General features: G+C 48.7%; 1 protein-coding gene across 31 annotated transcripts in view; it reads left to right on the forward strand.

The window, feature by feature from the left end:
* The window catches only part of CACNA1C (calcium voltage-gated channel subunit alpha1 C), a 776,856-nt gene that overhangs the window by 70,527 nt on the left and 692,051 nt on the right, over nt 1-14,278 (forward strand). For 19 of the 31 annotated variants that reach the window (XM_019654070.1, XM_019654079.1, XM_019654071.1 and 16 more), the window contains exon 1: nt 3,477-7,101. The exons of the other annotated variants lie outside the window; for them this stretch is intronic. In XM_019654070.1, coding sequence (XP_019509615.1) covers nt 7,053-7,101 — 49 coding nt within the window. In that variant the 5' untranslated portion in view covers nt 3,477-7,052. Of the gene's footprint in view, nt 1-3,476; nt 7,102-14,278 lie in introns of those variants that run through there. 31 annotated transcript variants of the gene reach the window in all.

The following is a 14,278-nucleotide window of genomic DNA, read 5'->3' on the forward strand; positions in this document are numbered from 1 at the left end:
GAGAGAGAGAGAGAGAGAGAGAGAGAGAGAGAGAGAGAGAGAGAGAGAGGGAGAGAGAGAGAGGGAGAGAGAGGTTGCCAAAGTTTCTGTAACTAGTAATGTTGGGCTTGATATTTAAATGAGAATGGGTGAAGGGTTGTTAGTATAAGTTAAGGTAGTATGGTGGGTTGAGTGGTGGTCCCTTGAAATACATGTCCACATCCTAATCCCTAGAACCTATGAATTTTACTTTACTTGGAAAAACCGTCTTTGTCAATATAATTAACTTACGGATCTTGAGATGAAGACATCATCCTGGATTATCCATGAGCCCTAAATGCGATGATGAGTGTTCTGATAACTCAGAGGCAGAGGGAGATTTGACAGCTAGGAGGGGAGGGGGCCATGCGACCACCGAGACAGAGATTAGAGTGATGTGGCCACAAGTCAAGGAATGCCACCAGAAGCTGGAGGGGGTAAAGACTGAATTGTTCCTTGGAGTCCCTGAAGAGAGCATGACCCTGCTGGATTTTGGATTTCTGGCCTCCAAAACTGTGGGAGAATAAATTTCTGTTGTTTTAAACCACCCAGTTAGTGGTAATGTTTTCTATGGCAGCCCCAGGACACCAATACATGCAGGAATGGCTTCCGCTCTGTGGTGGCCTTTGAGCACCTCCAAAGTAGACCCTATATTGGATTGGGACTGAGCCTAGACTGAGGGGGTTCCATCTGGGGGTCAGCAGGTCAGCCATATGAAATGAACTTCCTCAGGGCCTTGACAAGTAATTAAGAAAATCTTTTTAATGGTTTAGCTGTTCTTTTGGTATCAGCTTTTCTTTGCAAAAGAGCCATAGGAGATGTGGCCGTGCGTCCCCATTTTACAGGTGAGAAAACAGGGGGTACAGGCTGCTTATGTAACTAAGCCCAGACTGTTGACCTGCTGAGGTAAAAAGAGAGCCCTAATTTGAACTCATATGTGGTCTATGAATTCTCCCACCAGGAGACCCAGTCCCAGGATCAGGCCGTTGACCATTTTGCTGCTTTCTATCTTTGGTAGTGAAGGACAGTATTGCTGAAAATCACAAGGGTAGGCAGTTATCATGATGTTGTTATCCCTGCAATTTGAGGTTGCTGTAGAATGAGGATTGAATTTCCCTCATACGCCGAACACTTTGGCCTCCCCTTGGGATTGAAATTGGGGTTGAGCTGCCAGGAGAGTTCTCCTTAAATGGAATAGATAAAGACAACCCAGTGGGTTAGCAGGGATCTGGTCTGTCCTGTGGCTTGTAGACAAATAGGTGAAGAGAAGAGATTTCAATGTGATGTAGGGAAAAACTCTGCCAGGAGAGGTTCTTAATACTGACATGGGCTGTGAAGGCATCGGTGTTATTGTGGGTCTTTCGAAACAAAGGGAGGGGTCACTCTGTATCCTCCTCAGCTCTGCTCTCTGAATTGTGAGTTGGGGGAATTTTCCTGAAGCCTTCTTCTACCCTCCATTTTAGTTCTAGTACCTGAAATGTCTTGTGTAGTAGAGTGGACTGCACAGCCTCTGGATTTGCACAGACTTGGGTTCAAATCCTAATTCTATTACTTACTGACCAAGCAATCTTGAGCAAAAAAGTTAGCCTATAGCTTCCATTTTATGTCTTTACATGGGGTATGTGAGTCTCTTTGGCAGGGCTGTAGTGAAGTCAAGACACACAGACACTTGATAAATCTTTCTTATGGGGATAAAGGGTGATAACTGCTAACATTAAATGGCAACATTGCACATTTCACATGCTTTATGTAGATTATTTAATTCTCACAACCACCCTGGGAGGAAGGTACCACTGTTAGCTCCATTTTGTAGAAACTGGACATTAGGAGGTAAAATCAGGTGACGAGTTTGCACAGCTCATAGCAAGGAGATCCTGGTTTCATGCCTGGCCTGTCTCCAAAGATCAGGCTTCTAATTGCAGTTAAAGTTCCTGCCACAGCAACTGACATTCACTAGGTGTTATTAAATGATGGCAGTGGAGTCAACAAACATATACCAAGGGCACCTCTGTGCTGGGCACTAACTATTTACTCATGAAAACATCTCAGCAAGTAACCGGGACAAATGTGGGACTACTGCACCCATGCGCCGTTAGGTGTGATCAAGGAAGCAGTACCAGCATGAGTAACAGGCAGTGGGGGACTTGACCTTATCCAATCGTGGGAGCTGCTGATGAGTCTGTGGAAGGCTGTGGCCTCTGGGTCTGATGATGTTTCCGAAGTTGCTTTAGATCAGCAGAGCCAGAAGTCCAGAAGAAAAGCTGGATGTGATGTAGGAGGCCAAACTGGAACCTTCAAGGACAAATGGAACCCCTATTTTTCTCTTTCCACTTCCAACCTTGACTATGAAACATCAAGTTGGCACCCTGTGCTACAGACCTGCACATACGCTTTGCCCAGGACCCAGAGTAGTTGAAGGGGAAGAGCTGGCAGGAAGTGGAGGAGCTGTGGGCCCAAATCAGCAGGGAAAGCCAGCAGATGGGTGACAATGTGCTGCATGTGGAAGCAGCCCCCCGAGCCATGCCCTGACCTTCACAGCATGAAAGATGCTTCTTTGCTTTTACCTTCCAAAGCTCCACAAGTCTCTGCTCTGTTGTGGACAAGCCTAAGCTGGAACCACACGGGAAGGGAATTCTGGGAAATAGAATTCTAGCTTGGTTGAGTTGACCCAACACCAAACCAACACACTGATGTTCCAATCTCTGGTCTCTGAGACGGGATGGTCCTGAGTGGCCTATATAGAGATAAAGAGGGTAATCTCTTGGAAGGTCACATTGAAGCAGGGCCTTTTGATTCACCTCTTCCTACTCTGATTTGCCATAAGGCTTGCCCATCACTTTTATCTGGTCTGAAATGCCCACCCTTATGGATGGATATACACAATCCTATGAGTTGGAAATTAAAGAATGAAACATTCCCAGAAGGTCACTGTAAAAACGGACCCCTTATCTTGGTCTGCTAACTGGCTACCATCAGCACAGAATGGCTGACACTAACCAGGCACCTGGGGATACAATGAGGAAGCTTGAGCATTTGTAAGGGACACTGGAGAGGTAATTTTTGCAGGTGAGTGCTGGTATTTAGTGCTGAGAGGCTGTCAGGGTGGGGAGAGGGAGAGGAAGGGAAGGGGCACGTTGGAGCTTTGATGGGAGAGTTATTCCAGTGTGATACATTAGAGGTGCTGCTCCTGGCTAGGGAGCGGGGTGAGGGCTCTTTCCTGAAGGTATGGGTCCCTAGGGAAGAGAAGACCCTGCCTGGCAACCTGGCTTTCGAAGCCCTGGGTCAGATAGGAAAACAGAAAAAATGTACCTGCAATTCCACTTCCCAAAGAAAGCTATTGTCAACATTTTGGTGTGAGCCCTTTGTAGTCTACTTCCCAGTTCAAATATATACCTGTCTTTACAAGAAAAATGAAATCATAGCATATACAATATTTTATATAAAAGATCCTGTTTTTATTTTAGTGTAAATAGTCTTTTTTCCATGTCGCTAACATTAACCCTTAATATTGTTCACATCTATGTAAAGATTTCATCCTAGTTTATCTGTGAAGCATAGACTCTGAAGACAGACTGCTGGGGTTCGTATCCCAGGTATTCCCTAGTTGTCCTGAGGCGCAAACAACTTTTTAGATGTGGATGCTCTCTCAATGTTATTATGTAGTTGACCTTTTTTTGTTGGATATTTAGATTGTTTCCAAGCTTTTCACTCTTACAAATACACTGTAATTAACAAATTCAGTGCACTCTTAATTGCTTCCAAAGGAAATATTTGTGGTCAATTAAGGAATCTTTTCCAGAGTGAATCATGCGCTCAACATACATCAAGTGTCCATATGCACAAAGCATTATGCTATGCACAAAGAAAAATGAACACAGTTCTCTTAAGACATTGAAAATGCAGTGGGGGGCAGGGAGGAGGCAGAGAAAAGCACATTCATATACAAATATAATACTATACAGAAATACAACACTATGTAGATAAGAGTTATAGACAAATGAAGAACTATGGGAAAGGAGAGAAGAAAGAGTACCTTCAGCCAGAGAATTATGTTATGCAATAAAAGAGAAAGAAAAACTTCCTCCTCTGCTCCCACCACCTCCCAAATACCCAAATCAGAATTCAGAATGGTTTCCCTCTATCATGTTGAGAATTTGTTACCTCAACAGAGAACACCAAGGGCTGTGTTCCAAAGTTAGAAGCCGAGATATGGGCTTACATTGCGAGGCCAAATATTTAGGAAATACCTTTTTCTGGAAAGGAAAGAACACATTTCACAGCTGAAAAGAGAAGTGAAAAATGAAACTAAAGAAGCATGAAGGTAATATTTACTTGCTATATTTATACAGTGCCTACCTTTAGAAAAGCCTGGCTACAAATCCAGCCTGTGCCCCCCTAACACACATACACTCTGTTCTCAGTTATCTGGCTTTTTGTGAATTCTCTGCAGCAGATTTTACAATCATTTTACTATCATTGTAAACTGTACACTTCCTTCCTCCAACCCAGCTCAGCCTGTCATCCCCTCCAAGACTGAATCTGAGTTTGGAGGCAGCCACTCCTGGCCTAAGTCCAGGCTCCACAGTTTACCAGCTGGGTGACCCTGGACATGTAACTTAAGTCTCTAAGTCTCAGTTTCCACATCTGTAAAATGGAGATAATAACAACATCATCTACCATGTAGGATTGAAATGAGGATTATATATGTTTGTAAAGCACTTATCATAGCACAGAGCACTCAATAGTGTTAGCTATTATTATTCCTGTTCTACAGCATAGAAGTGGTGTGCGAAAGAGAGAGAGAGAGGGGGGGGGCATCGTTCCTGCAAGGAGGCCAGTGTGGCTTGGTAAGGAGGGCAGCAGGAGAGGACAACAGACGTTGTACAGGCTGTTCGCGTGGGTCCGTGCAGGCTGTTCTAAGGACCTTGGCTTTTTCTAAGTGACATGGTGTGCCAATGGCAGGCTCTGAGCAGAGAAGTGCTGTGATATGACATTTTAAATGGATTACTCTGTCAATTGAGAATAAACCACAGGAGGGGCGAGGGGAGACCAGGGAGAACAGCCTCTGTACAAACCCAGGTGAAGGAAGATGTTGGCTCAGACCTGGAGGCAGCAGGGGAGGAACTGAGAAGTGGCTTTATCTGAAGGTAGAACCAAGGAGATTTTCTGAAGGATTAGATGTAGGGGATGAGAGAAAGGAGTCTGGAATGATTCCAGGTTTGGGGCCCCATCAAACGCAATAGGGAAGGCTGTGTGAGGAGCAGCTTTGTACAGAAAAAAGGAATCCATTGTTTGGATATGTTAGATTTGAGAGGTCTATTGATCACCTAAGTGGAGACTGAGGCTGGCTGTGTAGCCTGGCATTCAGGAAGAGAGGTCTGGGCTGGAGATACAAATTGGAAACAGCTGCTTAAATCCATAGAGATGGATAGGATCAGCCAGGGAACGAGTGGAGATGGGAGGTGAGGTCTGAGAACACGAAGGTGGAGGGAGTTGTGGGCTCCCCTGCCAGGGCTCAGGAAGCCCACTCTAGAGGAGCCCGGGCCTGCAGGGGGTGCGGTGTACTTGCTGTGGCTGCAATGAGTTGGAGAGAAATGTTTGCTTCTTCTGGAAGGAGAGGCGCTCAATAGATTCCTGCCAGAGTGGCAACAATAATTAAGAGAAGTAGGTAAGGATATCCTAGTAGAACACGTGCTCGGCTGCCTCCAAGGAATTAGAAAACCTGGATCTATTAATCTGTTCAGACATCTGGGCACCACTGCTTTGCCTGCGAGGCTCCGCCCTCCGGCCCTTTCTCTCCCCTTCCCTCTTCCCATCTTCGCCTCTGTATGTCACTTCTATAACCGCTTTGATTATAATTGATCAGACAGAATCACGGAATCACGGCTCATTTTGCTGTTTTGTTCAGTGGCCCGGTCTGCAGAGACTCGGCTAGTTGGGCAGACTGTAGCCCTCCCCCCCGTTGGAATTCCGCTCACAGTGGCCTTCCCGTCGTGGACGGCAGCGCAGGGAAGCGGGGGTGCTGCCGAGGATGACGCGGGCGGGGGTCTGGAGGCGGCGGGGCACGCGAGGGGTGTCGGTGCGGCGCCCACGCAGCCCGCCAGAGCCCACGGTTGGCCCACGCCCCGCCCCCCGGGGGGCGCCGCGCGTAGTCCCCCGTCGCCGCCCTCACCCAGCCCGCGCCTCGCCTGCGCCCCTTGACGTCATGTGGGCAGCAGGGCTGGCTCCGCGGCGCAGCCGAGGGCCAAGAGGGTCCTCACAGGGGACTCGGTCTGTGCTGTGCGCCCTGCGTCGTGCGCCCGGTCCCTGCGCGCCGCCGCCGCCGCGCCACATCTGGAAGCGTTCAGCGCGTCTGCCTCCAGCGCGCCGGGCGGGCGGGGAGGGCGCGGGCGCGGGCGCGGCGGCGGGCTGGGCTGGAGGCGGTGTGCGCGGCGCTCTCGCGCGCCCCGTGTCTCCCTCTCACTGCCTCTGCAGAAACAGCTCCTGCCAGAACGGCGCTCGGCGCGGCGCGGCCCGAAGCGGCGGCCCCTCTTCCTGCCTCCGCGCCTCAGGAGTTGCTGGAGCTTCTTGACAGAGAAGAGCCGAGCCGGGGCCTCGGGAGGACTGTCCAGGAGAGGCGGAGACGGTTCAGCCCTTGCTGGCCCAGGCGGCCCCTCTCTCCCGGTCTTGGGTCCATCGCTCCCCTCGCCCCTCCTTTCCGCCTCTTCTCTCGCTGCCTCTCTCGGTTTATTTTTTCAAACGGTGTAGCTGCCAGAGGTGCGGTGCTAAATTCTTGGAAGGGGCCCGGATGTACTGAGGATGCATTACAATTTCACTCAAGGAGGCAGTAGTGGAAAGGATCAGTTTTTGGTGTTTGATGCAATAATGGGAATCAGGTAATTATCAGAAGGGAAGAAGAAATACCGCAGATCCACGGCTTCCTTGAATTTTGCACGAAATCCGCCGACCTCGGAGGGATTAATCCAGACCCGCTGGGGGGTGTTTTGACATTTCTTCCTCTTTGTGGCTTCTCCTTTTAAAACAATTTTTGGTTAATGGTCAATGAAAACACGAGGATGTACATCCCAGAGGAAAACCACCAAGGTAAGGCTGGCCCCACCGCCCGGCCAGGGCTCCAGCGCGGGCTCCCGCCCTCCGCGCCCCGGCTCGCCCCGCAGCCCGGGGCACGTCCCTGTGGAGTTTCCCGGGGCCGCCTCCGCCTTGTCCGAACGGCGGGACCGGGGCCCGAACCCCGCAAGAAGGAGCGGAAAATTCCCGCCCCTCCCCCTCCCGTGCCGGCTTCTCCGGCGCATGTGTTTCCTATGAAATTCCAGGCGAGGGGGAAAAGTTCCCCAAGTGTCTGCTTCTGCCTCGCTTTCTCATTTTTGTCTGGAAAGCCCAACTGCCTTGCCCGCCGCGCGTGGGGGAGGGGGTGCCGGCGTCGCCGAGCCCCGCTGTCCCCGAGCCCCCAGCCGGGGTCCCTCGTCTAGCTTGGGGCGCGGCTGGGAGCGCGCGCGCGCACCCCGCTCCAGGCCGGCCCAGCGCCCGGGCCGCCGCCGGGCGTCCCACTCGTTTCCAGGTGCCCTGCTCTGGGCAGCGCGCTCCGGGGGGTGGCTGGGGGCCGAGCACGCAGATGCAAGGCCCGGCGCCTCTCTCCCCTCTCGTCTCTCCAGTTTCTTTCCCTCTCCCAGGCTCACCTACACCCACCCACCACTCCACTGCCATTGACCCCGAGGGTGTCCACGCCCCGTGTATTCTTATTCGCGCCCACATGTGGGCTAGCGCCTGAGGATGTAAGCGTTTAGAATTCGGGCGGTGTGTGGGCTTTGCTTTTTCATGTGTTAAGGAAATAATAAAAGGGTGTGCCGAGCTCACGCGGCTCCACACTATTGCCCAGTGTTTTTCAAGCATCTCCATCCTTGGCATCTAGTGTCACCAACTCCCCCCTGTGAGGGGGAAAGGCTTTCAGGTAACTCTGCACTTCCTGGAAACTTTCTCTCCCCCCCCCACCCCTTATTAACAAGTTATTGTTTTGGTGCGTTGCTCAGTAATTAAGATCTTGATGGAGTGTAGAGGGGTGGTCTTGCTGGAGAGTGTGGCAGCCTCTAGCTCCATCTGTGTGTGTTCTCCATGGCTTTCTCTGTCTGTTTGGGTGTAGTCGCTCCGTTTGCTCACCCAGTTTCTCAGGCCTCCCTATTTACACTCTTCCTTTCAATCTCTTCTGAATACTTGTCGCTGTTGGTCCTGTTACTGGGGTACTTCAAGCGATCCTCTGAGGACCAGCCTGGTGGAGGGGTTGTATCCATGTTTCTTTTTTCCAGCCTCCTCCCTTCTTTTGCCCTTATCTCCACAATTTGGGGACAGTGCCCCTATCCTTCAGAGCCAGAGGCTGCTAGGCATCCTACCTTCCTGAAACTGATTTCGGGGCAAATTGTCCCTCTGCTTTCCAGCTTGGGTGGCAGTGTGGGGATTTTGGCTTCTTTTGGTAGAAAGAATTTTGTCAAGGGTCATGGGTTCTAGGGTGAGTCAGGGCTTTGGGGTCACAAGCGCAGCGTCTATCCCTGGATTTCTGCACCCCAATGCCCCATCTCTCACCTGTTCCCTTGTCCCCTTCCTAGCTGATGGAGTAGTGAATGGATTAGGAGGGAGGGAATGAGAGACACAAAGGAAAGGTTGATACTTGTGAAGAGTGGGGATGGATTTCTCCCCTCCAGGTTCTCAGCTCAGGCTAAGCAGCCTTGAAGAAGAGAGCTCAGTAGTGTTGTCCTTACTATACTAACAATGGCAGGATACTGTGGGGATAATTATTATGCACAGAATAATCTTAAATAGTTTACAGGGTCTCCTCTTAGTGCAGGATAACCCCCTTCTTAGCCCTTTTCCTTCCTTTCTGTTGCCTCTGTGTCCCCCAGCAGCCCCCTCCCCACACGCAAATGCAGGGAGCAGACATTAAAAGTAGGAGCCTACCCTGGAGAGGTTTGTGAGGAAGATGGAGGGAAAGGCCACGAGTGAGCAGAGCTGGGAGCCCTGCCTTCCCAGCAACATGCCAACAAACACTATGGCAACCTGAATTCCAGCTCTCTCCCCTGAAGCTGCAGTGATTATATAATTCACAGGAGCAGTTTTGCCTCCATTCCTGAATGCGGTTCTCAGGTGAAAGAGCACCAGGATCCCTGTCTCCCCTCCATTCCCCATCCCCTCTTCTTTGCTCTTTGGCATTGCCCAGGGTTTTTTTGAGGGGGAGGAGAGGAAGAGGGTGATGAAGGTGGGGATTGGCAGACCTGGAAGAGCATGAATATTTATGAGGAAGGGTGTGCTGTGGCTTCATAACCAAAGGGGCAAGGAAACATAATTGGGGGTTAAAGTTTCAGGAGAGAGGAGAAGCCAGATGATTATCTTAGATCAGTGATGGTGACGAACCAGAGTGGAGAATCGAAAAAGTTGCCAGTGGTGGGGCTTTACATTCTTCTCTTCCAGACAGACTCAAAGGCACTGAATGCAACAGCCCTTCTCCCCCAGCTTTTCAGCAGTGTGTGTGTGTGTGTGTGTGTGTGTGTGTGTGTGTGTAGGGGTGTGTGTGTAGGGTCTGGGTCTGGGGCCACTGGTCAGCGCATTGGAACAGCTTAGAGTTTCCCTGAAGGGTCTGGCTTTTGACCCTGGGTTTCAGGCTGGGATGGCTCATGTGAGCCTTGCCTCACCTCTAGTGCCCTATCTGCTCTGGTCCCACGCCAGCCTCCCACTTTCTGGGCTGATTTTCCATTGCAGGCTCCAGCTAGCAAATGAGTTTCTTAATAGTCAACCATTTAACAAATAAAACATCAGTATGTCCCTTACTCTGTTGGAGACAAGGCAAAGGGGAAAAATGTGTTCTGGGAGTGGAACACCATACTTTCCTTTTAACTACTTAGCAATACAGTAGAATAGTAATCATTATAATAAAGTAATAAGAATAATGATCATAGTTAACTCTATTTAGAAAGGAGACATTGTCAAAGGACAATGTTGCTTGTGCAGATTAAAGAAAATGTGACATTAGCTTCTCTTTCTCTGGACTCTGCATGGAGGAAACTGCAGAAAAGGGGATACTGAGGTTCGAAATATTGTTCCTAGTATTGCTCACTTTGCAGTGTATCAGAATACTATGTAATAGACTATATTACAAGAATCAATTATTCACCATTTCCATAGAGCACATGCTAACAGTGTTCTAGTGTGTGCCTGTATGTACACACACACTCACACTAAGGAAAATCTATTTTAAATAGATCACACAAGAGCCTAATAATGCACTTTGGGGTCCCAGTGTGTTGCAGAGAAGAATATTGAAAATGTAGTTCCCTAAGACTGTTTGGACATCTCTAGTTCATCTTAAGTGGAGAATTGTTTTCTGAAGGTGGATGCTACAGGTAAAATACTCTGCAACTGAAATGGTGAGCCATTAGCCCCTGGAGTTCTCTCTCAGTCTTGGTGATGACTTAGGACTCTTCCTTCAGTTTTCTCTTTGACTTAAAACTGCCTGAGGTCGGTTTTTCTGTGATAAGACCTAGGCTGAAGGAGTCCAGGGAGCATACTGAAGGGGATTTCGAAGCCCTGCTGATCTTTTTATCCCCACTTCCCATACAGGCCCCCAGCTCATTCTAGGCCCTTAATACATAACTATGAATGCATGCCTGCATGAATCAATGAATGCAGACCTGTGGTTTCTGCCTCTCACAGTAGGTGGCGCTCCAGGGCTTAGGAGTCAGGAAAGGGGCACTACTGTCGGGTTTGGTGAGGAAAGATGTCGGAGGGTTTGGAGAGAATTTCCTGTCAGCTGTGCCTCTATAATCATGTTTACGCCTGTCCATGTGCAGAGAACCCCAAAGACCAATGTGTGTACCCATGCCACTGCACACACCAGAAACCCCCCCCCACGCAGTATGACTGAGTCCCTCAGTGACCTTGCCACCCTCTGGTAATGAAAACCCACTTTGGTTTTCTCCTACTCTGTTGTACACTCTGACCTCAGACTTCTGTTTACCTCGGATAGCATCCCAGAGCTTTGCGGGAGCCTTTTGGGTGATTAGCTGAACTTGTTATAGGTGTATGTTAATTTTCTCCTTGATTTACCATGGTTTAATAACCAGAGGGACCCAGGGTTCCCAAGCCCATTGGAACATGAGGCGACCTAAAATTTGGAATCTGGAAACCTTAACCTATAGGGTTACAATGCTTGTCAGCTCAAAGACAAGAAGACATTTTCCTAACTTTATTAGGGAAAGGAAACAAAAACAACTGGATACACTTCACAGCTGATTTCTGTTTATGAGTCTGGCTGGTTTCCTGCTGGGTAATGGCAGAAAAGCTCCCGAAACCTAGGTTAGGAGGTAACTAAGATTTGTTCTAATTTTCAGTGATGTTTTCCAACTCCTGGTGTTTTCTTTTGTATCCCTTTCTTCGCTTGGCTTTCTTAGTTGTTGTGACAAGTTCTGTGAGGTCTGAGAAACCCTTGCCACCATGTTAAGAAGGGGTGAGGGAGTGGCTTCCAGCACTTTCTTCCTTTTATAGTCATTCTTCCTGCCTGGGGTTGCGGCTGTTTGCTATAGGGTAGTTACAGGTCAGCCAGTGTCCTCCCAGCTATTCCTTCAGGGACTCTGAAATCAGTGCCCAACATTCAAAATCAGGGGATGATGTTAGTTTCTCATGTGGGCTAATGAAAGCTAATAGGTAGTTTGGCAAACACCTGGAGACTTAAGAACAAGAATAATTAGCAAAATAATCACACTGATTTCGCCTGTTTCTGGAGTCCGCACTGTTGCCTGTTAATGACAGATACTGTGGAGGAGAGCAGAAGAATGATTAGAAAGAAAAAAAAGGCATGGAGAATTGTTTTGCAAAGTATCAGGTGCTAAATATTTAGTGACATGAGTGCTAAACATTCTGGTAATGAAACAACACTCCAAGCCATGACTGTCATTATTAAAATAATTTAGTAAACACCTGTTTACTGGTACCTGAAGGTTAGCTGCTGTATAAAAAAAGTGACAGGATCCCTCTGGGAAAATGGAATGCCTTTCCCTGCTGTTTGAAAGCCAGGTGCGTAGACTTTAACCTAACCCATCACAGAAAAAGCAAAATGGAGGGCGGAAGTAATTAACGTGATTGTTTGAACCCAAAACCCAGGTACTGTGGAAGAGGTCTTCTGTGTGTCTCCATTCCCAGTTGGGGAGCTTATTTGTTCGAGAGCGGGCCTCACTGTCCCAATGTCGCATTTTAGCAGGCCTCCTTGCTTTTTCTCGCTGGGCTTTAGGAGCACTTGGAGGCAGCTGCTTGTGGCAAGAAGGGAACTAGAGCTGAGTCTCAGGTTCCCAGGAGGCTTGGGACCCCCGAGAGCCTGCTGCAGTTCTAACTGTGGATATTGTGTGGGTGGGAGCCCAGGAGAGCCTCCCTGAGAAGCAGAGCTGTGAAATAGCTGGGGACTTCAGGGAGCAGGGCTGGTGGGAGACAGGAACGCAGGAAGAGGCCCAGCTGACTGGGGGTGTCTGCAGGGTAATTTGGAGAACACAGTTACTACTTGTGGAACTGAATTAAATTTAACTTGGGATTTAAGGGACATAGAAGAGCAGTTTGGGCCCGGAGTTCAGAAGTCAAACAGAGGTTGAAAATAGGCCCTCACTTCCCCAGAGACTGAGGGAACTAAAGGAATATTTAATCTGGCTTTGAACAGAGGATGAGGAAAGGGAAGGTTAACTGGCAAGAACCAAAGCCTCACAGTCGCTCCCATTCTGAAACCCCACCAAACCATGCTCGCCATAACACGTTCGCTTTAAAATGGTCTTGTGTTGTACTGTGTGTGCGTGTGGTGGGGGAGCAGGTGGTTCTAGACTTGTGTGCTTTGAAGGGTTTGTCAAACAGACATAGAATAATCGTAATGTCTTTTTGGGAATTTACTTCTTAGGATCAGAATGTGTTATGGTTAAAGGAACCGCAGGAACAAACTCTTGTTTCCACTTGAAAAAGCAGAGGCTCCTAAAGAGTCAGTCACTCAGGCAGGGATGTGACGGTAAATGGGATCCTCAGTCTCCTTTCTCTCCTGCTTTCTCTTGACTGCACTCGGCACCTGGCGGACACTCTAAGAGCATTGCTTAGGGTGTCTGGTTCAAGTTTTGCGTAGTCAACCTCTTAACCTCTCACTGTCCTTTCTCGCCACCGACCTTACTGGCCTAAAATCATTTCTGAGACGTTAGATTTGGAAACAGAGTGGGGGTGGGTGGGAGTATCTGTCATTGGAAAGGTTTGAAAATAGGTTTTTAGAATACCGAGTAAAAGCTCATACATGTCCATAAGGAACTCCAGCAAAATTTGGATCACTATTTTGTCTGCAAATGGTTATGCCTCCAAGCTGCTTTTATGTGCTCGCTTCCTTTCTGCCCCCAATGTAGGCTTGTTTCAGCCCATCAGGGAGAAAGGGATGGTAGAGGCCAGGCTCTACCCTCTATCATCTAGGACTTCCCAGCTGTTGGGCATCTTTGTGGACTGGCCAGGGCACGGAGACACAGATTAGCTGCAGGGTAAAACCGCGGGGACATTTAGGCTGCAGCTGTCCAGAGGACAGGCTGCCACGAATTATACCTGAGTCGGAAGAACAAAGGCTTGTCCTTGCTTCTGTTTCAGGGATGGTCTCCTAGGACCCTTCCTTCTTCCTGGGAGACACTGACATAAGGAGTGGTGGCTGAAATTCAGCACATGGAAGGGAATCATCCAGGACCAGCCACTGACATGCCCATCACCCCTGAAGTGTTCATTGCCTGACTTGTTTGATTCTCTCATAAATTGTCTCCCAGAAACTGGGAGGCCTTGGAGGCTGACTTGGCCTCAAGCTTTAAGGCAGACATGTGAGCCAGACTCCGCTTAGAGATGTGGCCTCGGAGGTCCCTGGAGGAAGCCACCATTTCAGAACAAAGTGTTGCGATAATTGCATGAAATATTTAAGCTGCCAATTTGCCAACAGGGGTTTCTTTTAATACACGCGGCTACACTTGGTGCTGCCCGCTTGAACTTAGCTAAAAGGAAAATAAAATAATCTTGTCTCCTGTCCTTTAGAGAACCAAGCCAAAATCTAGACAGCAAATGAATGTTCTTCCCCGTATTGCCTGTAGGCAGAAATGTTGACTTGATTACACAATTAAGCTCAATTTACTTTGTAACCATTGTGTCATGTTCAGTCATTTATATATTATATATGTTTTTCTTTCCAAAATGATCCATGTCGGGCTACAACCTTTTCTTTTCTTTTTTTTTT

The sequence above is a fragment of the Hipposideros armiger genome, unplaced genomic scaffold (genome assembly GCF_001890085.2).
Source record: "Hipposideros armiger isolate ML-2016 unplaced genomic scaffold, ASM189008v1 scaffold_213, whole genome shotgun sequence".
Lineage (NCBI taxonomy): Eukaryota > Metazoa > Chordata > Mammalia > Chiroptera > Hipposideridae > Hipposideros > Hipposideros armiger.